The sequence below is a fragment of the Pelophylax lessonae genome, assembly GCF_965119305.1.
Source record: "Pelophylax lessonae genome assembly, chromosome: 3".
Lineage (NCBI taxonomy): Eukaryota > Metazoa > Chordata > Amphibia > Anura > Ranidae > Pelophylax > Pelophylax lessonae.
This window is the reverse complement of record NC_138770.1, coordinates 665,215,568-665,241,439: the sequence shown is the minus strand read 5'-3', so window position 1 is coordinate 665,241,439 and position 25,872 is coordinate 665,215,568. Positions and strand designations below refer to the sequence as shown.

General features: G+C 46.0%; 1 protein-coding gene across 2 annotated transcripts in view; it reads right to left on the bottom strand.

Moving 5' to 3' along the window:
* Positions 1-791: 791 nt before the first annotated feature.
* Positions 792-25,872, bottom strand: part of KLC4 (kinesin light chain 4) — a 54,673-nt gene continuing 29,592 nt past the window's right edge. For both annotated transcript variants that reach the window (XM_082249146.1, XM_082249147.1), the window contains exons 13-15: positions 2,794-2,918; positions 1,959-2,016; positions 792-1,479 (exon numbers count right to left, since the gene is read on the bottom strand). In XM_082249146.1, the coding sequence (XP_082105272.1) occupies positions 1,405-1,479; positions 1,959-2,016; positions 2,794-2,918 (258 nt within the window). In that variant the 3' untranslated portion in view covers positions 792-1,404. The remainder of the gene's footprint in view (positions 1,480-1,958; positions 2,017-2,793; positions 2,919-25,872) is intronic.

Genomic DNA, 25,872 nt, shown 5'->3' with positions numbered 1-25,872 from the left:
TCTAGGACAGGGATTAAAGCAGTGGCCATACTCCAGGATGAGGTTTGGACCTGTAGGCATACTCTAGATATGGTCCTAGTCTGTAGCTCTACTCTAGTATTGTGTTTGGACCTGTAGCAGTACTCTAGGATGTGGCCCAGGCCTGTAGTGTTTATATACACCAAAGCTGCTTGGTAAGAACAAGTAGTGTCATTACGGTCCCAGTACTACTCTAGAACACTTTTTGTAGTGTCACTCTAGAATCCTGTCGTATTCTAAAACAATGTTCCAAAGCTGTAGTGTCTGTCACTTTTCAGCATCATCTTGGCCCTGCCAATTCTTGGCGCTGCTCCCAGCACAAGAAGGTCCAATACATCAAGCTAGAGCAAAGTACAGTTTAAATAGTTAATTTGTGTTAGTGGTTTGAAACAAGGGTTAAGGCTAAGGTGATAGATGTGTTTTTTGGGCTTAGATCTTAGGGGCTAAGAGCTCATGTTATGCATGATGTTAAGCTAGTTCTAAATCATTTAGCCCACAAAATGTAGGGCCTGGTGGTAAAATTGTCAGGGGTGGCAACCTCATTTTATTTTTTAATTATTAAATGGGCCAAAAATTAATTTTACAGATGTTTAAACATATTTTGTGGACACTTCTAGTTTATGACAGTAAATGATGTCTCAGAGGGCCAGGGTCCTTTAGGAGATTCTAGATCAAAAGGTGTTAGTTGACCCAATGAATGCCAAGCCTGCTTTACAGTGCAGCATCCAGTACATTCCCCAATGAGAAGCCGCAACAAAAATTTGGGTTCCCAATCCATAATGACGGCTACCATAGAAATACATTTGCAGGCAGCGGTCACATTTTACAGTCTGTCTAAATTCTGGACAGTTGGTAAACCCTGGGATGGGTTGGGGCGGCCTGAGGTCAAGGGTCAGTTTTATCATTTGTTTTTAGTGTAGAGAATTAAGATGCTAAAAACTGATGGCAGTTAAGAGAACTAAAACAATCCAGAACCGGAAGTCACAGCTAGTAGAGTTCATGTAGAATTCAGTCCTGTAGTATTTCTATTGCTAGTATGTGGTTCCAGCCTTTCTTGCTAGTAAAGATTGCAGGCAATGTGACTGGAGTCCGTAGTGTTAGAAACATCGAATTAGATTTCTCCATTGGGATGACAACATACACGGTGGGGAGACACAGGCCACATTTTCTTAAGCTGGGAACATATTCCAGGGGTGGAGTACACCTTTCAATGTGTGTCCAGAAAATGATTGAAGAAGATTAATTCTAGAATAGGGTGGAGTGTGACTCTAGAAGAAGATGAATTTAGATTCTATATCACTATTCTATAGCTGGTGGGATCAGCGGTACCATTAAGTGCAAGAATTGGGATGAGGTGAATGTTGGGCAGCTGGACACTGAGCGGGATCAGGAACGTTGCGATGAAAGATCAATGTTACTGGCGCTCAAACCTCGCGACTCCGCTAGAAGATTCTGAGAGCCCTGAAAGATGAGAGAGAGAGAAACTACAATCAGTAAAAGGGCAGACAGCAAGATACAGCACCATAGAGGAAGAGGAGGAGGGGAGAGAGAGAGAGAGGCAACATGGGGGCAGAGGAAGGGATGAGAGAGAGAGGCAACATGGGGGCAGAGGAAGGGATGAGAGAGAGAGAGAGAGGCAACATGGGGGCAGAGGAAGGGATGAGAGAGAGAGGCAACATGGGGGCAGAGGAAGGGATGAGAGAGAGAGGCAACATGGCGGCAGAGGAGGGGATGAGAGAGAGAGAGGCAACATGGCGGCAGAGGAGGGGATGAGAGAGAGGCAGGAGAGAGGGTGAGAGAAACAGCATTACAGAGAAAAGATATGGAAGGGAGTGTGAGAGGCAGTGCTATGAGATGAGGGTCAGAGAAGCACTGAGGAAGAAGGGGAGGTTGAATAAAGCCGCACCAGGAAGAGGTTCGGGTGGGGTTGGGGGCATTACCTGGAAAGACTCATCACTTGATTTGTTGAGATAGTTCAGAGATGCCGCTCGCTTCATGCTGCAAGAGAAGACATAATATTATACCATAAATGCCTAATGGGAGGGTGCAGTGGGATGGGAATGTGAGATATGGGAGGGTGCAGTGGGGTTGCTGTGTGTGACACAGGAGGGTGCAGTGTGGTGCATATGTGAGACAAGGAAGGGTGCAGTGTGGTAGCTGTGTTTGACAAAGGAGGGTGTGGTGCAAAGGGCAAGTTAACACGAGAGAGTGCAGTGTGATTTTTGTGTTTGACATGGGAAGGTGTGCTGTGGTGGGCGAGTGTGGTGTGATGGGTGTACGCGGCACGGGAGGGTGTGGTGTGATGGGTGTATGCGACACAGGAGGGTGTGGTGTGATGGGTGAGTGTGGCACGGGAGGGTGTGGTGTGATGGGTGTATGCGACACAGGAGGGTATGGTGTGATGGGTGTACGCGGCACGGAAGGGTGTGGTGTGATGGGTGTGTGTGGCACGGGAGGGTGTGGTGTGATGGGTGTATGTGACACGGAAGGGTGTGGTGTGATGGGTGTGACACGGGAGGGTGTGGAGTGATGGGTGTATGTGACACGGAAGGGTGTGGTATGATGGGTGTGTGTGGCACGGAAGGGTGTGGTGTGATGGGTGTGTGTGAAACAGGAGGGTGTGGTGTGATGGGTATATGCGACACGGAAGGGTGTGGTGTGATGGGTGTATGCGACACGGGAGGGCGTGGTGTGTACGTGACACAGGAGGGTGTGCTGTAAGTGTGTGACACATGGAAAGGGTGGGGTGTGATGTTTATTGCGTTGGGTTGTTACTTTGTATTGCGCGGCTCAGGCGGTGTTGTTCCCTGTAGTTTCTTCACCAACATTTCGCTGCTTCTTCGCAGAACATCGCGGATCTTCCCCAGAGAACCTGACCTCCTGAGGGCCCCGCTGCCATCCTGGAATAAAATTACACAACTCGCACACCGTGTGTACTACAAGACTAACACCATAACACAAATCCAACAGCATGCGTACCTCAACCAGCAGCACAAGCTGTGTCCAAAACACACAGGGGTAGATTTACTAAAGACAAATAGACTGTGCACTCTGCAAGTGCAGTTTCTACAGAGATTAGTAAATGAGATAAAGCCTCACATTGCAAAGAATACCCAATCACATTCAAGGAAGAAAAAAAAAAAAAAAAACAGGATTTTTGCTTGCACAGTATTGGGTGATAGAAATCAGCAGAGCTTCCCCTTATACTGTGCACTGCAAGTGCAGTTGCTCTAGATCTATTTGCCTTTAGAAAATCCACCTCACAGAGTGTATGCTGTGCACACTGCATGAAAAACAACACACACAGTGTACACCACAGACACAACACACACACACAGTGTACACCATAGACACAACACACACAGTGTACACCATAGACACAACACACACAGTGTACACCACAGACAACACACACACAGTGTACACCACAGACAACACACACACAATGTACACCACACAGACACAATTCACATGCAGTCTATTCCACGCAAACACAGTGTATGCCACACAGACACAAAACACATACTGTGTACACCATGCAGACACTACACACACAGTGTAAACTGCGCAGACACAACACACACTGTACCTGGTGCAGACACAACAACCTTACACAGTACACAATGCAAATATAACAGTGTACACAGCACAGACACAACACACACATAAAATATACCTTATACAGACAGCACCCACGCACGGTGTAGACCGCGCAGACAACTCGCACGCACGGTGTACACCGTGCAGACAACTCGCACGCACGGTGTACACCGTGCAGACAGCACGCACGCACGTACGCATGGTGTACCCCGTGCAGACAGCACGCACGCACGCACGGTGTACCCCATGCAGACAGCACGCACGGTGTACCCCGTGCAGACAGCACGCACGCACGCACGCACGGTGTACCCCGTGCAGACAGCACCCACGCACGCATGGTGTACCCCGTGCAGACAGCACCCACGCACGCATGGTGTACCACGTGCAGACAGCACCCACGCACGGTGTACACCATGCATGCCACATAACACACATTCTACCATTCACTTACACCACCACAAACTGATGTACAGCCTCTATTCTAAAGTTCAGGTCACAACCTACCCGATATTTGGATCACAGGACACCATCCAGTCATTCGTTCTGTCACTGTCCAATTAAACCAAACTTTGACTAACGCTCGCAGCCCAGGGCTGTGATCCCAAGGTTAGGAGACACTGGATGGATGACACAGTGACAACCTTCCTTCTCATTGACCGGGATCTCCACATTAGTAAGCAGTCTCATCCTTATAACTGAAGCTTTGACTGGTGAGAACACTGCACACTCTCTACTGGCCTTGTGGTTTTTGGGGTGTCACAGTTCTTTTGAATGATGTGCTAGGCCAGTACACCTACGTGTAATCTATTCTTAAGCTGACAGGTTTGTGGAGGTATAAATCAGTTCTTAACTGGCTCAGATCAATGTATGTATAAGGTCATACCTGTGGGATCCCCATGGAAGCTGGAAATTACTGTAGTAGGCACGGCTACCTTCGGGGTCCCTTGCCAAGCGGCTGCCATGCTGCTTAATGAACACAAAAAGGTCGCACACTCGGCCCTAGTGCCATTCAGACCTTTTGCAGTTTCTCAATGAATGCAAAGCATTCCCTGATTGGATTTTTAGATTGTAAGCTCTTACGAGCAGGGCCTTCTTAACCCTCTTCTATTTTATTGTATTGTAACTGTACTGTCTCCCTTTACATTGTAAAGCGCTGTGCAAACTGTTGGCGCTATATAAATCCTGTATAATAATAATATTAAGGTGAAGATCATATCACTGCACTAACAGCCTTGTTTGTAGACGATGTGATTTGTGTACACGGCGGCAGCCACAGTGATTTTATATGAATGGCTGGTAGCCAGAGATCATGTGATCTAGGCCGTGAAACAGGAAATGTATTTATGGATAGGTGAAGGAAATCTATTATTTAAAATAATAGTGGGATTTGATAAGGCTGATCTTGTCCTATTGTGGATTACAGTTACAGGTTCACTTTCCGCTCTTTAGGGTTGGAGATTGCGCAGGACTGCCTCAATCAGTTATTGGTCAATGGGTAAGTAATCAACTGGGGCAGGTTGAAAGAATTCCCTTCCAATGATTTATGCCCAGCTTAAAAAGAAGGTGGCTGTTAGTCCTTTTTGGGGACTTGGGCTGCCACCTCTGGATATGGCCTTGATGTAGTTTCCACATGTGCTTGTAAAAGTAGGTAGAAAGGAGCACCCCATGTCCAGTGAATGCAGGTTGAAAGGCAAGTTTGTAATCGTTTATTGGGAGTAGCAACAAGTAATCAAGCTGACATTTTGGGGATAACAAAGACTCCCCGTTCCTCAGGACTGTTGCTGCATAACAATATTAACCACTTAAGCCCCAGAAGATTTTACCCCCTTCCTGACCAGGGCCTATTTTGCGATTCGGCACTGCGTGACTTTAATGGACAATTGCGCGGTCGTGCGATGCTGTACCCAAACGAATTTGACGTCCTTTTTTCCCCACAAACAGAGCTTTCTTTTGGTGGTATTTGATCACCTGTGCGATTTTTTGATCATGCGCTATAAACAAAAAAAGAGCGTCAATTTTGCAAAAATAACAATATTTTTCACATTTTTTTATATGAAATTCCCCAAAAAAATGGGAGGAAATTAGGAAAAAGTTATCACGTTTACTAACAAAAGGGAAAGATTTTTGTCATTTTTGTTTTTTTTTTAACGCGTAATGGCGGCGATCTGCGATTTTTGTTTGCGGTACTGCGACATTGCGGCAGACAGATCGGACCCTTGACTGACATTTTTGACACTTTTGGGGTTACCAGTGACATTTCTGCAGTAATCAGTGCTATACATATGCACTGTTACTGTACAATTACACTGGCAGTGAAGGGGTTAACTTTTTTTTAGAGGGAGGGGCTATGTGTGTCCCTAGGGGCGTGATTCTAACTGTGATTGGCTGTGGCTTGAGATGTATGAACAGTGATCAACGGTTCTACATAGTAGAACCGTATGATCATCATTCATACACCGGGGAGAATGACAGGCGGCTTGTTTACATTAGCCGCCTGCCTTTCTCCCTCTCCCCCGACGATCGCCGAGTGACCGGCGGACATCGGGTCCACCGGTCACACGCGTGGAGGGGTCCGTGACCACTCGGGAGCGCGCCTCCGGGGGCGCTCGCTCGCTCCCTTGACCCTCACAGGCTAGCGACGTAGACCTACGTCACTCTGCCTGTGAGGGGCTGACCGCTGCAGTAAATAGTCATGCGGCGGTCGGCAAGTGGTTAACTGAGAAATGATCCAAAACAGGTGTGTATAGCACAAAGATAAGCCTGCCGGCTGTGTAGATTTGTAAATATATTATACCAATATATAATATATTAATATGCAGCAACAGCCCTGGGAAAGGGGGTGGGGGGCTGAGAAAGAGTCTTGGTTCCCCAAAACGCATTGACATGATAGCTTGTTGCTACTCTCAAACGATTTCAAACTCACCTTCCAACTTGCATTCACTGGATATCGAGCGCTCCTTTCTACCTACTTTTACAGGTCCACTTTTAGGAAATCATTGCCAACTTCTTCTGCAAATGATAATTGCTTGGATGTCATACTGATTGGCTACAATACTTTAATAATGCCTGACCCAGAGCAAGTGTGTGGATTAGGACTTCGACTTCTCTCCATATTATTCTAGGTCAGTGACTCAAATTATTAAATCTAAGCCAGGAAACTTGCATCATCCGAGTGCAGCTTCTTTAAGACTCTTCTGAAAGGTTCATACCGATGTTTAATCCTTGAAGTTTTATTCAATTCCCAGTGAGTCCAGTGTTGGATTCTTCTCAAGCCTGGTATAAAGTTACTTGTACACCTTAGCTTATTTGGGTCTCTTAAGCCCCGTACACACGATAAGAAATTCGGAAGGGAAATTTCGTCGACGACCGATTTTCGAATTTGTTAGTATGGTGCTTTCGACAGCCGACTCCGACTTTTCGGCTGACAAAATCCTGATGTGCAGGCTATAAAATTTTTGTTGTCCGTAATACAACGTCCGATTTTCGTCTCATTAGTACAGATTTCGACGGAAAAAAATTCTTAAGAGCAAGACTGGGCATGCTCAGAGACGAAAGAACACATAAAGCAATCCAACACATGACATCACTTCTGAAGTAGAATTCTGTCGTAGAGGAAAATTTGTATGAAAAAAATCTCTTCACTTTCCACATCAGACTAGCATGCCATAAAAAACGGACGACAGATCGTTCGATAATCTGATCCTGTGTACGGGGCTTTAAATGCAGCGACAGATCTTGCAGAATCCACAGAAGTATTCTGAAGGCCCTCATCTGACATCTGTTGCCAGTTAGGAATCTGGTCTGTGGTTACACCATGACGTTTCTCAGGCCTGATCGCAAGACATTCCAGGAGAGCTTGTTTGTTCCTCCAGACAAAACGGTTAAGTAGACAGTCTTTTTTGAGAACATTTTATATTTAGATCAGAAATACATATCTTTTAAAAAAAAAAAGAATTTTACTGAACTAATTCTCTCTAGCTTATGAAATAAAATGTTTCCTGTTAGGACTGCCATTTAACATTCTGAACGTCAGGATAGGAGGAAGTTATACTCCCGATACCTAGATCTTTTTGAAGGTAGGCTAATTCGTAAATATTTAAGGTTTAGGTTCAGCTTAAGAGCCGGTTCACATTAGAGCGATCCGACTTGCCGGGGCGGCCGGTACGGACTTTCATAACATTGAAGTCAATGCAAGTCACTCCGGGTCGCCCCAAAGAAGCTCCGGACCCTTTTTCTAAGTCGGAGCGACTTGTGTCGCTCCTATTAGAACAGGTCCACAGCTTCTCTAAGGCAGGCGACCTACGGGGACCTGTCGGATCTTCCTCCGGTACCTCATTTCCTCCCATAAAGAAAGTATCCAGGACGCCTTCTAGCCTGCCAAGTTGGTATCTGAGTGAGAACCTTCCAGACCAGTGGGAAAAAAATAAATACATTTTTGCCTGACTCCAGCAGTGCACTTATAACCATGCCAGGGTAAGCCAGGTTTTGTGTTTCAGGTGTAGGTGACTGTCCAGGAACTTAGCCTGTTTGTCTTATGTTGCAAGAATGTTGAGTTGCAATGATCTAAAGTGCAACTGGGAATCTAGAACAGCTTCAAATAGGCCAATTTTAAGTCCAGAACTCAAGCAAAAGCAGAGGGTTGGTTGGCTCCTGGACTGTAGAGTCCAAGCCTGGGAGTAGAGAGTCTGCAGTTTGTCCAGTGGAAGGAAGAACCTTGGATAGGGATACAGGATCAGGCATAGATATTCCAAGCAATGAGACTGTTGCAGTACTGATCTAGGATCCACCTGAACCTCTGCAGTGTTTGATGCGAGGGGAACATGAAAGTAGGCATTAAGGGTGTCCACGGAGACCTAAGAGTCTCTAAGATGAAGGTATGCCACAACTAAACTGGCTAGTTTCATGTAGATTTTTTGTAAACGGAGGAAGGGGTTGAGATCCCTTGAATCTAGTATGGGGCTGAAGCCCCTCTCGGTCCTTGAATTTGAATAGAAACCCCTGGAACCTTTCCAGGACAAAAGCTTAGACCCCTTGAGAAAGCAGTAGTGCCAAAGCAGCAGGAAGGTATGCCAATCTTTGCGGGTTCGCTGACAAATTTAAACAACATTATACAAAGTATACAAAGTAGTGGCACAGACCGATATTCCAGCTTGTAGCTTTTAGATACAACATTCTGGACCCAAACATCCAAAATATGCTGGGCAGCCGACACCCCACTACTGTAACAAGTGGGGGTGACCCCCCCTGCCCCCCTTTGTGAGGATGACTTACTCGCAGATTAGAAGGATGTTGGGGTCCAGGACTGATGACCAGAAATGAGAACTAGGCTTGCCTTAAAAGGACTTTGCTTAATCTTTTTTTTTTTGCTTCGAAGTAAGGGTATTTCTCAGTTTTTGATTTTGCCATCTTTTTCTGGGGCAAAAACAACATTTTACCCTCCCACCCCAGTGATCTCCTTGTGGCCCCTTTGACACTTGTGCAACTTTTCCTGCGACTTGGGACTGTAAAGTCGAATTACAAGTCATACTCCATGATTTCCAATGAGTACCGTTCATATCTGTGCAACTTCAAGCTGCAACAACTTTAAAGTAGTCCCTGCACTACTTGGGTCTGACTTTGATGCATTTTGAAGTCCATTGACCTCAATATTACACAGGAATTGCTTCAAGTCCAGTCACAATTGCGGCAAAATCGCCCGACATTTAGGTCGCACAAGTGTTAAAGGGTTCTTATAAAGGTGGCTAGGGATTTGCCAAAGAGGCATTCTCCATCAAAGGAAATCTGCAAGAGGGATTTCATGATCTGAAGCTCTGCCGGCAAATATTTGGGACAAAGGGTCTTTCGCATTTGTACCATAAAGGAGACCTATTCTGGATATTTAGCATAGAATATTCACTAGCCTATCAACACACTAGGGTATGGCCGCAGACAGGAATTCCGGTTTGTGAGGGACAGAATGATTCATTAGGATAGATCCAGGATACCACAATATATCCTTGGACCAAATGGCTAAGGTCTTGGAGATCGAGATGGCAGCACTGGTAGGGCTTGTGAGGGAGAATATGGCCTAAAGCCTCGTACACACGCAACTAATTTCCGCCGACCGGTCGTCTGTCTTTTGTGCACAGTTGTGTTTTGTTGGTTGGAATGTGCTCTAGCCTGCACACGAATTTTCCCGCACGACAGAATTCTACTTCAGAAGTGATGTCATGTGTTGGATTGCTTGGGTATGTGTTCTTTCATCTCTGAGCATGCCTAGTTTTGCTCATAAGTATTTTTTCCCCATCGAAATCTGTACTAATAAGATGAAAATCGGACGTGTTTTGACGGTCGACAAAAATTTTATAGCCTGCACACCAGGATTTTTTTGGCCGAAAAGTCGGAGTCGGTTGTCGGAAGCACCATACTAACAAGCCGAAAATCATCAGATCGGTCGTCGGACGAACATTCCCGGCCGAATTTCCATTCGTGTGTACGGAGCTTTAGAAAGGGCTTCTAGCCTTTTGTCCACAAAGTCTTTAAACACCAGGAAGTTCTCAACAGGGGCAGCCAGAGCCTTGTTAGGACAGGAAAAGACTGGATACAAAAACAGGAACAGTCTACTTCTTGATGGAACCCTTCTCCTCAATAGGATATTGCTGGGCGCTTGGGAGGAGAATAGACTGGAATCAGGCCAATCACAAAAAACGGGTTACAAAAGTGAGAGTACAAAAAGCATTATGCGTGTACTGGGAAAAGTCTGGTGTTTTGGGGACTCTCAAAGGGGTCCAGACTGGTAATCTTGTGAATTCCAAACACAGTACAGTATTCTCTAGTTATAAAATGAACCATTAAAAACCGACAAGGTTTCCCAAGTCTTTGACAATGTCAGCTGACTGAGTCTCTCAGACCCAGATCCTTCAAGGAGATATTGCATTCCTCATTGCCCTTAGTTGAGGATGCAAAGACAGCTGCAGTTGCATTAGACATGCTCTGAAGGGAGAGCTTTCCGACGTCCCCTGCAATCAGTCAGTTAGCATGGATGCATTTAAAAATATAATCTTACATTGTGGCAGATGTCCACCCTTGGCAACGCAGAGGAGGTAGCTGTACTTGGAGTAGCAAGGAGGAATTTTTACTATACGGTCTTTACAGCTTTATTTGCAAGTGTCCAATCTCCTGCAGGCAGCAGCATAACCCAATGTAGCTGGATTTCTTCACACTGTATCCATTAACGAACAAGTAATAAAACTTTAGCTTGAGCTCACTACAATGGATAATCTTCTCTGCCATAAAAAAGGTTGACTTGATGGTTTCTACATAAAGCCATGGACCTTCTGGCATGTGATGTCTCTATTGAGCTATAATTATTTTACTGCGGCATGTTCAGACAAAATTTGTTCCAGACTTCATTCAAGGTGTTAGTGGTGACAGTAGAGGATGTTCCAAAGGTATTCTGTTATATACCAACTGTTCAGAGTCAACAAGCGCACATCAACAATAATTTGTGCTTGTTGACTCTACACAAACAGCGCACTTGTTCTTTGAAAAATATATTTTAACAATCAGCTGAATGTCAACATCTTCCCAACTCCCAATGGTTACAGATCCAAAACATAACCCCCCCCCCCAAAAAAAAAGAAAACCACAGTATGAGCCCCCACCACTAAACTTACAAAAAGAGTATGACACCCCCCACCCCCTCTACTAAACTTACAAAACAATGAGGACCCCCTCCACTGAATTCACAATAATGGGACCCTCTCCCTCATATGAGCTCACAAAATGGTGAAGATTCCCACCACTTGGTTTACAACAATGGGACTCTCCTCTTTCGTTGAGCTCACAAAATGGTGTAAACCCCCCTCCACTGAACTCACAAAAAGGTGGGGTGACGCTATTCACTGGGCTCACAAAGATGGCACCCCTTTCCACTGGATTCACAACAATGAGACTCCCGTCCACTGAGCTTACAATAATGGGAACCCTCCTCTACTAAACTCATAAAAAATTATACTTCCCTCCTCCCGCTGCAGCGCCGCCTCCCAGCTTGTCTGTTCGTCCGGCCGGCTGTGAGCCCCCTATTATGCTGAATGGGGGGGGCTTAGAGAGGAGGATCCCTGACTGATCACCCCCGGGATAACCTCATTATTACCGCCACGGCGCCACTGATTACAGACCCCTCTCAATCAGCGGCGTCCTCAGTCCTCCCCAGCCAATGGCATGGGGTTTGCCTTTCGGCCAATCAGGAAGTGCATATCGGCCGCGCTTCCTGATTGGCCAGGAGGAGGATCCGTGTGACAATAGCGAATTTTCAATCGCTATTGTCACACAATGGGTGGGCTCAGGGCGCACTGCTCTGCGCCCCGGGTCAACCCTTTGCATCACCCTGTTAGAGCCTCTGGCTCTAATCAGGTGCCAAAAAAAAAAAAATGCCCCATTGAACTCCATGCGTCCGGCGCCCCGCATGTAGATTAGGAGGCCGGACACATGGATGGGGGGGGGCCGTGCCCCTGCGCCCCCAACACACCGGCCGCCACTGATTTATACCCCACCCTCCACCAAACCCACAGTATTAGAAGCCTCTGTACTGAACTCATAAAACAGTGGGAACCCTCTGCACTCGACAGTGATCTGACTCCCCTCCACTAAACTCACATCAAGGTGTGACCCTCCTTGCTAAACTCAAAATGATGGGACCTTTCCCCTCTCCACTGAATTCACAATAAGAGACCCACCTTCTCTGTTAATTTCACAATTATGTCAACACCCCCCCCCCCCCCTCCCCACTGAACAGAGAAAAATGGGATACCCCACAAACCAAACTTACAAAGCTCCTTTTCATCAAATTCACACAAAAAAGACAGAAAACTGCCACCACTGGACCCAAATAACGGATGGATAATCCTGGTTCCTCATTCATACAGAAAACATACTTATCTCACCCCTCTTGCATTATACTGGCACCTCACATCAGGAAAGGACACCAAATATTAAGCAGTTTAATTATGCAAATTAACTCAAAAATTACAATGAATTTGAAAACAGACCACTAATAACTTAAATACTTAATTCCCATAACATAAATATTGCAATTCGGTGAGACCTGATTATCCACAGAAGAGTACATAGGTTGGGCAGAAAGCATTGGAACACAAAAGGCAGTGAAACCAAAAAAGACAAATACGTAAAATACAACAGAAAGAGGCAACACAAAGCAAGAAAGTGGTAGGAGGAGCTGGAACAGATGGTGGGAGAAGCTAAATGGTGGAGCTCGATACAAGAAGGAGATGGTAAAGGATTTGGTACAAGAGGCAGGAGATGGGATGGGCCTCGTCGCCGGAGGGAGCTCCTCGCCAGAGGGGAGAGGATAGGGACTCCACGCCAGAGGGAGGGGAGGGGGCCCCATCGCCAGAGGGGAGGAGGATGGGTTCTCATCGCCAGAGGGAGGAAGGGACCTCCTCGCCATAGGGAGGGAGGGGGATGGGACCTCATCGCCAGAGGAAGGGAGGGAGGATGGGACCTCATGGCCGGGAGGGAGGGAGGATGGGACCTCATGGCCGGAGAGAGGGTGGGAGGATGGGACCTCATATAGCCAGAGGGAGGGTGGGAGGATGGGACCTCATATGGCCAGAGGGAGGGTGGGAGGATGGGACCTCATATGGCCAGAGGGAGGGTGGGAGGATGGGACCTCATATGGCCAGAGGGAGGGTGGGAGGATGGGACCTCATATGGCCAGAGGGAGGGTGGGAGGATGGGACCTCATATGGCCAGAGGGAGGGTGGGAGGATGGGACCTCATATGGCCAGAGGGAGGGTGGGAGGATGGGACCTCATATGGCCAGAGGGAGGGTGGGAGGATGGGACCTCATATGGCCAGAGGGAGGGTGGGAGGATGGGACCTCATGGCCAGAGGGAGGGTGGGAGGATGGGACCTCATGGCCAGAGGGAGGGTTGGAGGATGGGACCTCATGGCCAGAGGGAGGGTTGGAGGATGGGACCTCATGGCCAGAGGGAGGGTGGGAGGATGGGACCTCATGGCCAGAGGGAGGGTTGGAGGATGGGACCTCATGGCCAGAGGGAGGGTTGGAGGATGGGACCTCATGGCCAGAGGGAGGGTTGGAGGATGGGACCTCGTCGCCAGAGGGAGGGTTGGAGGATGGGACCTCGTCGCCAGAGGGAGGGTTGGAGGATGGGACCTCGTCGCCAGAGGGAGGGTTGGAGGATGGGACCTCGTCGCCAGAGGGAGGGTTGGAGGATGGGACCTCGTCGCCAGAGGGAGGGTTGGAGGATGGGACCTCGTCGCCAGAGGGAGGGTTGGAGGATGGGACCTCGTCGCCAGAGGGAGGGTTGGAGGATGGGACCTCGTCGCCAGAGGGAGGGTTGGAGGATGGGACCTCTCGCCAGAGGGAGGGTTGGAGGATGGGACCTCATCGCCAGAGGGAGGGTGGGAGGGAGGGAGGATGGGACCTCAACGCCAGAGGGAGGGAGGATGGGTCCCCATCGCCAGAGGGAGGGTGGGAGGATGGGACCTCAACGCCAGAGGGAGGGTGGGAGGATGGGTCCCCATCGCCAGAGGGAGGGTGGGAGGATGGGACCCCATCGCCAGCCAGAGGGAGGGTTGGAGGATGGGACCCAGTGTAAGAAAGAGGAGATGAAACTTATTAGGAAGGGAAAAGAGGCTAGGACTAATTACTAGAGGGAGAAGAAAGGACCCATCAATTGGGCACAGAATGGAGAAGATGGGACACATTACTGTAGGGGGAACAACAGAGATGAAAATCCATGTTGCAGGGACTACCCTATTGGACAGGAAACCGACAAGCAATGAGAGGGGTAGCTTAGAAAAGACTTGAGGGCTGTCTTGAAAAGGGATGGGGGTCACCATTGGAACAACAGAGACAGAACTTTTGCAGAAAGGGGGGAAGAGGAGAAGCTATGAGGACAGAGAAGAAGCTTAAGCTGGCCACACACTAGTAGAATTTTATTCTAAATCTTTTGTTTAACTTTCGAATCGTTAGTGGAGCCAAGTCAACGTTCATTGCGTGCAAGGATGAGAAAATTTCAGAAAGTCCACTTATTTCAAAATTAAATGTTAAAAGTGAAACAAAATTTTGAAGTACTTTTGAATGACATTCATCCAGTCGTCAAATGTACTAAGAATTTTTGTACGAATATCTACTAGTGTTTGGCCAACTTAAGACAGTGGGAATGCCTTGTACTCAGGATTGTGGGAACAATGAGACAATTATTATTGATTGTGGTACACAGGAGACAAATGGTGCCACATATGGTAGGGAGAAGGGCACACACCAAGCATAACTGCAGACAAATCAGCAAAACAAAGGAGATGAAGACAAATATCATTTACAAATTGGCATAGGGGTGACAGGTTTTGGCACTGAGAAGTAGGGAAGGAAATCAGGAAGTTGGTATACATGAAGGACATAAATGACTGTCTGGGTGTCGGAAGCACAGGATACGATGAGGCAGACAAGCGGACGAACTAAATGAATGATGTGTAGACAACGTTAAAGCATATCTAAAGCCAAAACCATAAACGTAATATATTTCTGTTTAGGAGTCCTTAGATGTAGTGGCTGCATTTGTTTTCCTTTTTCACGCATTTTTATTTTACCTTCATCTGGTGATCCTGCCAGTAACACATCTTCCTGTCCTGGGGTGACAACACTCACTCACCGTACTATATGTAGGAGAGGAGCCATGATTGTCACCCTAAGCTGCTCTCCTGATATGGACTTGCAAAAAAGTCAAAAGTCTAGATTTACATCTATGCGGTGGATACTTTTCCAGGCACGTTCTGCATTTTTAAAACTGCGATTATGCATGCAGTTTTCATGCATTTTAAATTTTTTCCCTTTGAAAACACTGTATGTAGCTGGTTGCTTAAGTGCAGGCCAGGAAACCGGCTCCCGCATCGCCGGCCTGCCACACCCTTAACAACCGATGAGTCATCAGCTGTCAGCGGGATTCCCTGCTGCCAAGTGAATGCAAAAAAAAAAATAAAAAATTGCTGGCAAAAAAAAAAACAGCAAAAAAGGAGCACCCCCCCATTCAGAAACACCTTGTCCCCATATTAACAGGGACAATAGCCTCTTCCTCACAACCCTGGGCTGTGGTTGAGAGGGTCTGCAGGCGGCGGGGGGCATATCAGAATTTGGAAGCCCCTTTAACAAGCAGGTCCCCGAAATCCCTCCCCCCCATGTAAATGAGTATAGGGTACATAGTACCCCTACTTTTTCACCCAAAAAAAGTGTCACTAGAAAAAAAAAAAAAAAAAAAAAAAAAAACAATCCCACACATGGTTTTCAACAATTCCTTTATTAAGAATCCAAAAATATTGTCCCCCCCAATGTAGATCCATCGTCCATTACGCCTAACCAAAAAAAAAAGAAAAGCAGCTTTGCATTCTTTGAAGGCCAACCCCCGCTGACAGCCAATGACTTATCAATTTTTAAAGCAGAGTTCTGCCCAAAAGTGGAAGCTCCACTTATCTTTCCGATCAAAAGGTAGGAATCTGCAACAAAGTTTGTTAAAATCCTTGCAATGTACAGAGATCACCCAGAGGGGAATGTTTTTTTTCTCAACAAAAGTGGAGTTACTCTTACATCTATGGAGGGAGCCATAGCTGCTCTCCTGATTTGAAATGACAAACAAGTCTTACCTTCTTCAGCTCTATTATATGGGGAGGATTAGTATTTTGAAGAAGATAGTTTGAAAAGGAAGAGAAGACTTCATTAAGATTTCAGTTCACAGGAAGTGGACAAGTCGCTGCATTTCTTGCAAGATTAAGGCTCCAGTCACACTTGTATGACTCCAAATTTGTGCCGACTTTGGAGTGCAGCTTTGATGCAACTTTGGATGGGTGCAACTTGGATACAACTTTGGCTTTGACCAGTGATAATGGACAACTGTTGCATTGTAGAACATTCAGGTACGACTTTCATACAACTTCTGAGGGTTAATATTGAAGTCTAAGGCCCTCAAGTTGCATTAAAGTCAGACCAAAGTAGTGCATGACCTATTTTGAAGTTGCTGCAACTTAAACCAGTTCTGGACCGGAAGGACTTTCCCCCTTAATGACCAGGCCATATTTTTTTGCGATTCGGCACTGTGTTACTTTAACTGACAATTGCGCGGTCGTGCGAGGCTGTGCCCAAATAAAATTGATGCCCTTTTTTCCCCACAAATAGAGCTTTCTTTTGGTGGTATTCGATCACCTGTGCGATTTTTATTTTTTGTGCTATAAACGAAAAAAGAGCGACAACTCTGAAAAAAAAAAAAAAAAAAAACACTATTTTTCACTTTCTGCTATATAACAACATTCTCAAAAAAAATTATAAATCAAATGTTTTCATCATTTTAGGCCAATTTGTATTCTGCTACAAATTTTTGGTAAAAAGAAATCCCAGCAAGCGTATTTAGATTGGTTTGTGCAAAAGTTATCGCGTCTACAAACTAGGGGAAACATTTGTCATTTTTATTTATTTACTAGTAATGGCGGCAGTCTGCGATTTTTTAGCAACATTATGGCGACAGATCGGACCCCTGAAATTTTTGACACTTTTGGGGGGGGGGATCAGTGACATTACTACAGTAATCAGTGCTAAAAATTAGGGATGCACCAATCCGATATTCGGATCGGATATCGGCGCCGATATTGCCAAAATAGCTAGATCGGGGGATCGGTAAAATGAACCGATCCATGGGCCGATCCGGTTTTGCTGAGTCCCGCTTTAGCCATCCCTTACTTGCATGGAGCCGCTACTTCCTGTATAGGCCCGGCTCACAGGCGGAGTGATATCAGATGCACTCCGCCCTGTGAATGGAGGAGCCGTACACATGAAGCTGTGGCTTTGCTCTGTACTGCAGCCGCATGCATATTGTGTATGTGTGTAGTTCCGGATCGGTATCGGCAGATACACAATGCCAGGTATCGGTATCGGGACTAGAAAAGTCGGATGGGTGCACCCCTACTAAAAATATGCACTGATACTGTAATAAATTACACTGGCAGGGAAGGGGTTATCCCAGGGATGATCAAAGTTAAGTGTGGGGAGTGTTTTCTAACTGTGGGGGGAGGTACTTCTGGAATCAACACAGAGACCTGTGATCCTAAATAGGAGGATCACAGGCTCTCTGTGATCGAACGGTCTGCTGTGATTACAACAGCAGACCGTCGTTCTCTCCCAGCGGGGAGTGATTGTGGGTGCCCGGCGGCAATCGCTGCCGCCGGTCCCGTGGATCTGCTGCCCCGCTTCCTAATGGGGGCAGCGCGCACGCATGCCCCCCGGAGCGCTCCCGCAAAACGCCATACAGATACGGTGCTTCACACAGCTGAGCCAGCCTGCCGTAGTATATCTGCGGCGGGCAGTCAGCAAGTGGTTAAGTTGTGCATGTATGAATGGTTATTATTGGAAAACATGGGGAACGACTCATCATGCAACTTTGATGTCCAAAGTTGCATGACAAGTCGCACAAGTGTGAATGGAGCCTAGCAGGTATTTTCTGTAGAGACATTGAAAATCTAAAGCCCCGTACACATGCACAGATTGTTGGCCAACTGATCGGCCAACTTTTGTCCAGTGTTGTTTGTTGGTTGAAATGTGCTCTAGACTTGCACTGGACTTTTGTTGGCCAACAAAAACCAACTTCAGAAGTGATGTCATGTTCTGGTTGACTTTCAGTGTGTTTTTTCTTCTCTGAGCATGCCCAGTCTTGCTCATCTGAATTTTGTCTGCCGAAATCTGTACTGACTGAGGAACAATCGGCCGTTCTTTGTTGGCCAACAAACATTTTATAGCCTGCACACCAGATTTTTTTCGGCTGAAAATTCGCAGTTGGTTGTCAGAAGCATCATACTAACAAGCCGACAATCGGCAGATCGGACGTTGGCCGACAATTTACGGCCAACAATCTGAGCGTGTGTACGGGGCTTAAGAGTGCAGGATGTCTTAGAGAAGACATGGGAAGGTTAACGGTTCGAAGATGTAGAGGATGAACGTACTGAAAATGTTCTTAGGCCAAATAAGGAAAACAAATGCAAACACCACATCTTAAGACGAGTAAGTTTCAATAGATTACAATTTTTCGTTCTTTGATTTAGATATCCTTTCAGCTCCAAGGTAGCTTAAAATGCTGAAGATTTGGAGGAAGACTCAACTCTCACCGACTAGTTTGGCAAGTTTTAGGCACATTTATGCGAGACAAAAGCGCTGCCACTTCATCAGCCGGTTACTTTGTTCTCCTATACTTTTGACAGAACCTCACCTTTTTTGGAGGGGCATTTGGAAGAGCAAAACCTAAGGACAGGACCCAATATGGGGCATTGTAAAGTGTGATATGTCCAACCAAATAAGAGTTCACCTGACAGGATCCATAGTGGACAGGGTGAAGTGACAGAAGGAAAAGCAGGGTACTATGTGAGGGAAGAAGACAGTGGGGAGGAGCAACTAACCAGAGATAGGATCAGGAGGGGTTTGGTTAATTCTAAGGGGTGTCCAGGTGATTTCAGAGAGGACAATGTGATGGCGTATCAAGAAGGGACGATTGCAGGAACAGGATGGTGTGATGTGGAGGGAGTCTTTGAAAAAGGATATAGAGGTCTGGGAAAGAAAGTTAGAGGATATGATAGTCTGAACTTCTCAACAAGAATTATGAAATGGTGAAGAAGGGTGCCATGTTCTCAGGAGGATGAAGGTAATAGAAGAGACATTGAAAATCTAAGGAGTGCAGGATGTCTTGGAGAAGACATAGGAAGGTTAACGGTTTGAAAATGTAGAGGATGAACATTTCGGGTGGGCAGGTAACATCCACGGGGGGTGCCTTTGTCCGTGTCATCTGGATCATGATGGTATGGAAGGGTAACAATGCCTCTTATGTAGTGGATTGTATCTTGCTGTGACTGGAAGTGTGGGGAGGCAGGGTCTTGTTCTGTCCTTTAAGCCAATGACTGCAGCCCTTCTGCTGGGGTTGGGACAGGGGTAATTAAGCCTAAAAAGCACAGAAATAAGAAAAAAAACACAACTTACAGCAACTGTGCTAGAGGAAACCCAAACCCAGCGAGAGGAGGAGCAAGAGCAACAGATAGGTGGATCCTAGGAGAATCAGGGGGCATATGGCCATTGTCATGGGAGAAGATTCTACCAATAGACGCTAATGCAATATATATAGCCCCCTCAATGACTAATATGGGTGCCCTCAAACTTTGGCCTGTGGTTAAGATATGGCACTCGTGTATTTTACCCTCACCGCTGCTGTCTCTCTACTCATTCATTAACCTCCCTAGCGGTATTCCCGAATGTGGCTCGGGGTTAATTTTCAGTACCAAAAGCGGTAACCCCGAGCCACACTCGGGATTACCCCAGAATCACACTCACCTTCTCTGCGATCCCCTGCTGTCCTCCAGCCACCCTCCCCCGCTCTGTGCTAAGCAGATTCCGGCACCTGTCTTCCGATTCCCTTTCCTGCGAGCGTTGCAATGCAGGGGGGTGGAACCGGCCGCAAATTCAAAACTGTAAATACACTACATGAGATGATAGAAAGCTGTGATCCTAACTGTATCATGCCATTTCACCACAGGATTTCACCTGGTGACTTTTCCAGTGCCCTGCCTGTGCTTTTCCAATACTTTGTGCCTGGAAAATTGAGAACCACCATGGCGTCTAAACAGCGTTCTTTTTGCGCAAAAGCGTTTTTAGACGAACTGGAAAACCATGACAGCAAAACGGAGTTACTTGAGGAACTGAGCGATAGCGAATCGTGGGAAAATTCGTCATCAGGTACGGAAAGTGACGACAGCGACGATTCTGATGTCTCTTTCTGGCACATCGCTTGTGGAATTTGGGAAGTTTATCAAATGATTCTTCAGAATTTCCAACAGAGCGATGTGCCAGAAAGAGACATCAGAATCGTCGCTGTCGTCACTTTCCGTACCCGATGACGAATTTTCCCACAAATCGCTATTGCTCAGTTCCTCAAGTAACTCAGTTTCGCTGTCGCGGTTTTCCAGTTCGTCTAAAAGCGCTTTTGCGCAAAAAGAACGCTGTTTGGACGCCATGGTCGTTCTCTATTTTCCAGGCACAAAGAACTGGAAAAGCACAGGCAGGGCACTGGGGAAGTCACCAGGTGAAATCCTGTGGTGAAATGGGATGATACAGTGTAATCCGTTAGGATCACAGCTTTGTATCATCTCATTTGGTGTATTTACATTTTTGAATTTGCCGCTGGTTCCACCCGCCTGCGTTGCAGCGCTCGCAGGGAAGGGAACCGGAAGACAGGTGCCGGCATCGGCTGGGAGGACAGCGGGTGGATGGCTGGAGGACAGCAGCGGAGGACGGCGGGGGAATCGCAGGGGAAGGGGAGTTTTAAAATATAAAACAGATTTCCATGCAAAACAATGTACCGCTTTTAGCACAGAAATCCTGACATAATCAGACCGCCAGGGAGGTTAAGCTGCAGGAGCTTGCCCCATACTGCTGCTACAACCCAACCCGGCCGGGTAGTGGGACACAAATGGTGATACAAATGCTTACAGTCACTGCAGCTTTCCTGCTACCCGGTAATTCTGTGCCAGGTTGAGCGGTCTAGCGGAGCACATAGTTCACACGGGTGATATGTGCGCTGTAGGCTAGGGGTCCTCAAAGTCTGCAGGTACAGAATGATCCTATATTGTGCTAGTGACTTCTGGGCAGCATCTAATTACATAGAACAGTCTCCTGCAATTTGTGTGGGCAAAGAAACTGGCAATTACCTCCCTGCTTCATCTTTTGCAAAGCCATACAGTATTAGAGCTTGCCTGGAATCTTGTCCAAGAGACAAAAAAAATGAACTCTGAGTGGAGGATTTTCTACCAACAGTGGACCTATGATTACGTTTTTATGCAAGGCAAGGAGAGAGACATTTATCTAACATACCAGGAGTCTGTGGCTGTATTCAAGGAATACAATTTATACTGAGACTATGAGGTCAGTCAGTGAGATGGACCTTTAAAAAAAAAAAGTTTGAGGACCTCGGTCTAAGATCGAACACCTAGCACTAAAAAAACAACAAACAGAGGGTGCACTGGCCTAGCCAATTACCTTCATAAACATTTTATTGAGAAATCAAATCAAATGATATGATCACAAACGCATAGTGCCGACAGGCATATCAAATAATCAAGATGGGGCCATCGACAGATTTCCAATGCTAGACTTGTAGCATGGGAAGACCCTTCAGTGTCCAATATGGCTAAAGTGTTTAGGGGGGCAGCCTCCTTTTCCGCTTCAAAGCCTTATTTTATCTAATTTGGTGGCGGACATTTATGAACACAGAAGTTACACTTGAATATTACTGGATGCCTGCGAGGAGACAATTCATTTTTATTTTTGCATTTTTTTTTTATTTGAATAATTATTTTTTGCATTCAGCAATTAGTGTTTACATATTGTATGAAGTACTACTGTATTTATATAGCACATTTATTTTATTGGTACACATTTACTTACAGATACTGGTATAAGCACTACTAGGTTACACAATATAAATTTGTCTATTGATTTAAACACAAAGAATTTGGGATATATATATATATATATATATATATATATATATATATATATATATATTTTTTTTTTTTTAAATAATTTAATAATTTAGCTGCACAACATCTGTAATTCATTTATCTGAAGAAGAGGGGCCAATCCTCGAAACCAGTTAGCCATATTGGACGCTGAAGGGTCTTCCTGTGCTACAAGTCTAGTGTTGGAATTTGGCGACACTCACATCTTGATTATTTGATATGGCTATCGACACGCATTTTGTGAGCATAGAATTTGCTTTTATCAATAAATTGTTGTAACGGGAGTCACTTTGGTTAGGGGGCCTATGGAACCCAGCTTACCTTAGAGAGTTTGAGAAATCCCTGTCTCAGGTCCCTAGGTAGGCCCCTCTTATGTGTAATTCACGCTGTGAATATTATGGGCACAGGGTGGCTAAGAAAATGATGGACTTAATAGACACAGCATATGGTTTGGAATACTTCAAATGGGACAGTTCTAATTATCAACAATATATCTCAAGAACTACGAAGATTTAATCCCACTTTACACTGTGAGACCTATAGACTGTTGCAGACCGTTGCCATGAAGTCTGTGACTCCTAAATAATCAAAGCAATGCTTTGATGTGTATTCCATGTACTTCAATGTATGAGACTGACAGACTGATACTGGGGTATCTTGCCATTGTCCGTATAATATGGTGTTCTGTTTTTATACTTCGTGTAATGTGTAATTTTGCATTTTGTTTTAGCGTTGCCGGCAGTCTGGTCTTCCAGGCTGGTTTAAGTGCGCTGAGTTAATTAGCATGTTAATGATAACCTTGTCTAGATAGGATTAGCCATGAGTCAGCTGTACCTTGTTATCTAACCATTGTGTGATGTTTTGGGTAAATATTTGGGTCATTATGTAGTGACGGACATACTTCTCAAGTGTATAAAACGTCTGTTTCTTGTTCAATAAAGCAGTTCATGGTTTTCAAATACATACAAGCTAAGTTCAGGCTAGTTTTGTATGTAGGGAGGCTGGAATCTCTATGTTCCAGACTGTAGGAAGCCGTATACTGATGGAAGCCCACAAACACAGTGTGGGTCGGCGGTTCCGTTACAAGTGTTTATGAAGGTAATGAGCTAGGCCATTGCGCCCTCTGTCTTTTTTTTTTTTTATGCTGAATGGGAAGGGACAACTACAGTCCTAGGGGGGCGCCAAGGAATTACAGTGCCATACCATAGGTTGGAACAGTGGATAACTTACCAACCTCTAAGCACCACATTCGAGTGTAGGGGGATGTTTTTACTGTAATATCTAACACATAACCTGATCAGGAATGCTTCCCCCAGAACCAGAATCAGCTTGACTTCAAACAGCAAAAATATTAGCCCTTCATCCGTGTTTATACAAATATATCACCCAGCAAGTTGTGCTAGTGATATAAATACAGAAACAAAAAGAAATAGGAGAGGAGGACAGCAGAACAAATAAATTGTGGGCGGGTAATGGTCTAAATTAATGTTAGCTCCGGTAGCAGGCTGGTCTTATATTGCACGGAGCTCATCACAGCCGGCAGTCTTCTCCTGGATAATTGAAATGCCCCATGTCTTGTTGTTGGGACTTCAGGGGAGTGGGTTGTGGGTCTACCACATATCCTACCCGAGAGGACAGAATAAAGGAGAGCAGAGACAGCCAAGCAGGACATAAGAGGACCCCATAATTATAGAAGAGCTGAGTATACAGCCCACCATCACAAGTCCAGGAGCGAACTGCAACATCCATGAGCACAGGACAAAAGACACACCACACGTCAGGAAAACGTGGTCGAAAATAACAAAAAAAAGAGGAGGAGGAGGGGGGGGGGGGGGGTTACAGATCATGGACAGCATATAACATAATGTGTTAGGAAAGAAAAACATGCCACACATGGGAACTGCAGATGCATCATTTAGGAAGAGATCATAAGAACAAGAAAAGCAAGAAGGGGGGACAACTAGAAGGAGTTGGCATACACTGTGGGTGTGGTGAATGCTTGGGGACAGGAAGGGGTACGGTGGCAATACAGGCAGTGCGGGTAGGACACAAAGCTGGAGGTTATAAGAGGGAATTCAACGTTATACAGGATTAGGAAGGGGGGGTTGCCATCACAAGTAAACAGGTCAAGGAAATGTTAAGTGTTTCCAGTCTAAGGATTGCAGAAGAAGCATTAATTTACCTAAAACAGAAAAATGCAGCCAACACGGAGATCACATCATTCGTTGAACACACCTTTATGGTTCACCGTCTGCACACTAAACAATATGTTATGTCAGCCTAGCTAGCTCAAGTGTCCACTGCAGGCACCTCTCTTATCCATCCACACTGTCCACCCATACACTAAACATGTTCTCCACTTATGGGGGATCAGAACCATCACCCACACACATCCTTCACCTATAGGGGTGGGGGGAGAGAATCAGAACCATCCCGACAGCATATATATTCTCCACCCATTGGGGATCAGAACCCTCCCCCCTGCACATACAGTATGCCCTCCACCCATGGGGGATCAGAACCCTCCCCCCTGCACATACAGTATGCCCTCCACCCATGGGGGATCAGAACCCTCTCCCCTGCACATACACAGTATGCCCTCCACCCATGGGGGATCAGAACCCTCTCCCCTGCACATACAGTATGCCCTCCACCCATTGGGGATCAGAACCCTCCCCCCTGCACATACAGTATGCCCTCCACCCATGGGGGAATCAGAACCCTCCCCCCTGTACATACAGTATGCCCTCCACCCATGGGGGATCAGAACCCTCCCCCCTGCAAATACAGTATGCCCTCCGCCCATCCTGTGCTTCCCAAACCATATTCTACTGAGGCCCCTCACTCTCCATATGCGTTGTACACTCCATCGCAGTACTGTATGCCTGACAAATATAGATTTATACATGCTGGCCAAACCTCACCCATCAATGGAGATGAGCCAATGAGATTTGTTTTTATATATTTTATATATAAAATATATATTTTTTCAATACTAAAAATGCAGCTGCGCTAAGCTATATTTTAAGTATTGTTTGCTTTTTGTGTCTCACATTTGAGTTGCTGCTTTTTTTATTTTCAATTTATACAAGCGCAGTTTTCAACAAAGATGTAGAGAATGGTCCATGATAGGTGATCCAATGGATGCTTTGCGGATTTCAAAGAATAGGCAGAACAGGCTGTAAACATTTGAGTTGCCCCATTCTGAATATTCTGTCAGGGTTGTTTTTTTATTATTTTTTTTTTTTTTAAGGGACCTACAGTTCTTCTGCAAGCACCACAACTTGTCTACACCCTCAGATGAATCCCCGTAAGAGGGCCCGAGATTCCCTTCCTACAGAAGGATGTGTGCCAAGCCCTGGAGATTGCCTTCCTATAGAAGAAGGATGGGTATACAGCCCTAGAGATTTCCTTCCCATAGAAGGATAGGCAAAAAGGCCTGGAGATTCCCTTCCTATAGAAGGATTGACACACAGCTCTGGGGATTCCCTTCCTATAGAAGGATTGACACACAGCTCTGGGGATTCCCTTCCTATAGGACAACAGGCACACAGGCCTTGGGATTCCCTTCCTAAAGAAGGACGGGCACACAGACCTGGGGATTCCCTTCCTATAGAAGGATGGGCACACAGACCTGGGGATTTACTTCCTATGGAAGGATGGGCACACAGACCTGGGGATTTACTTCCTATG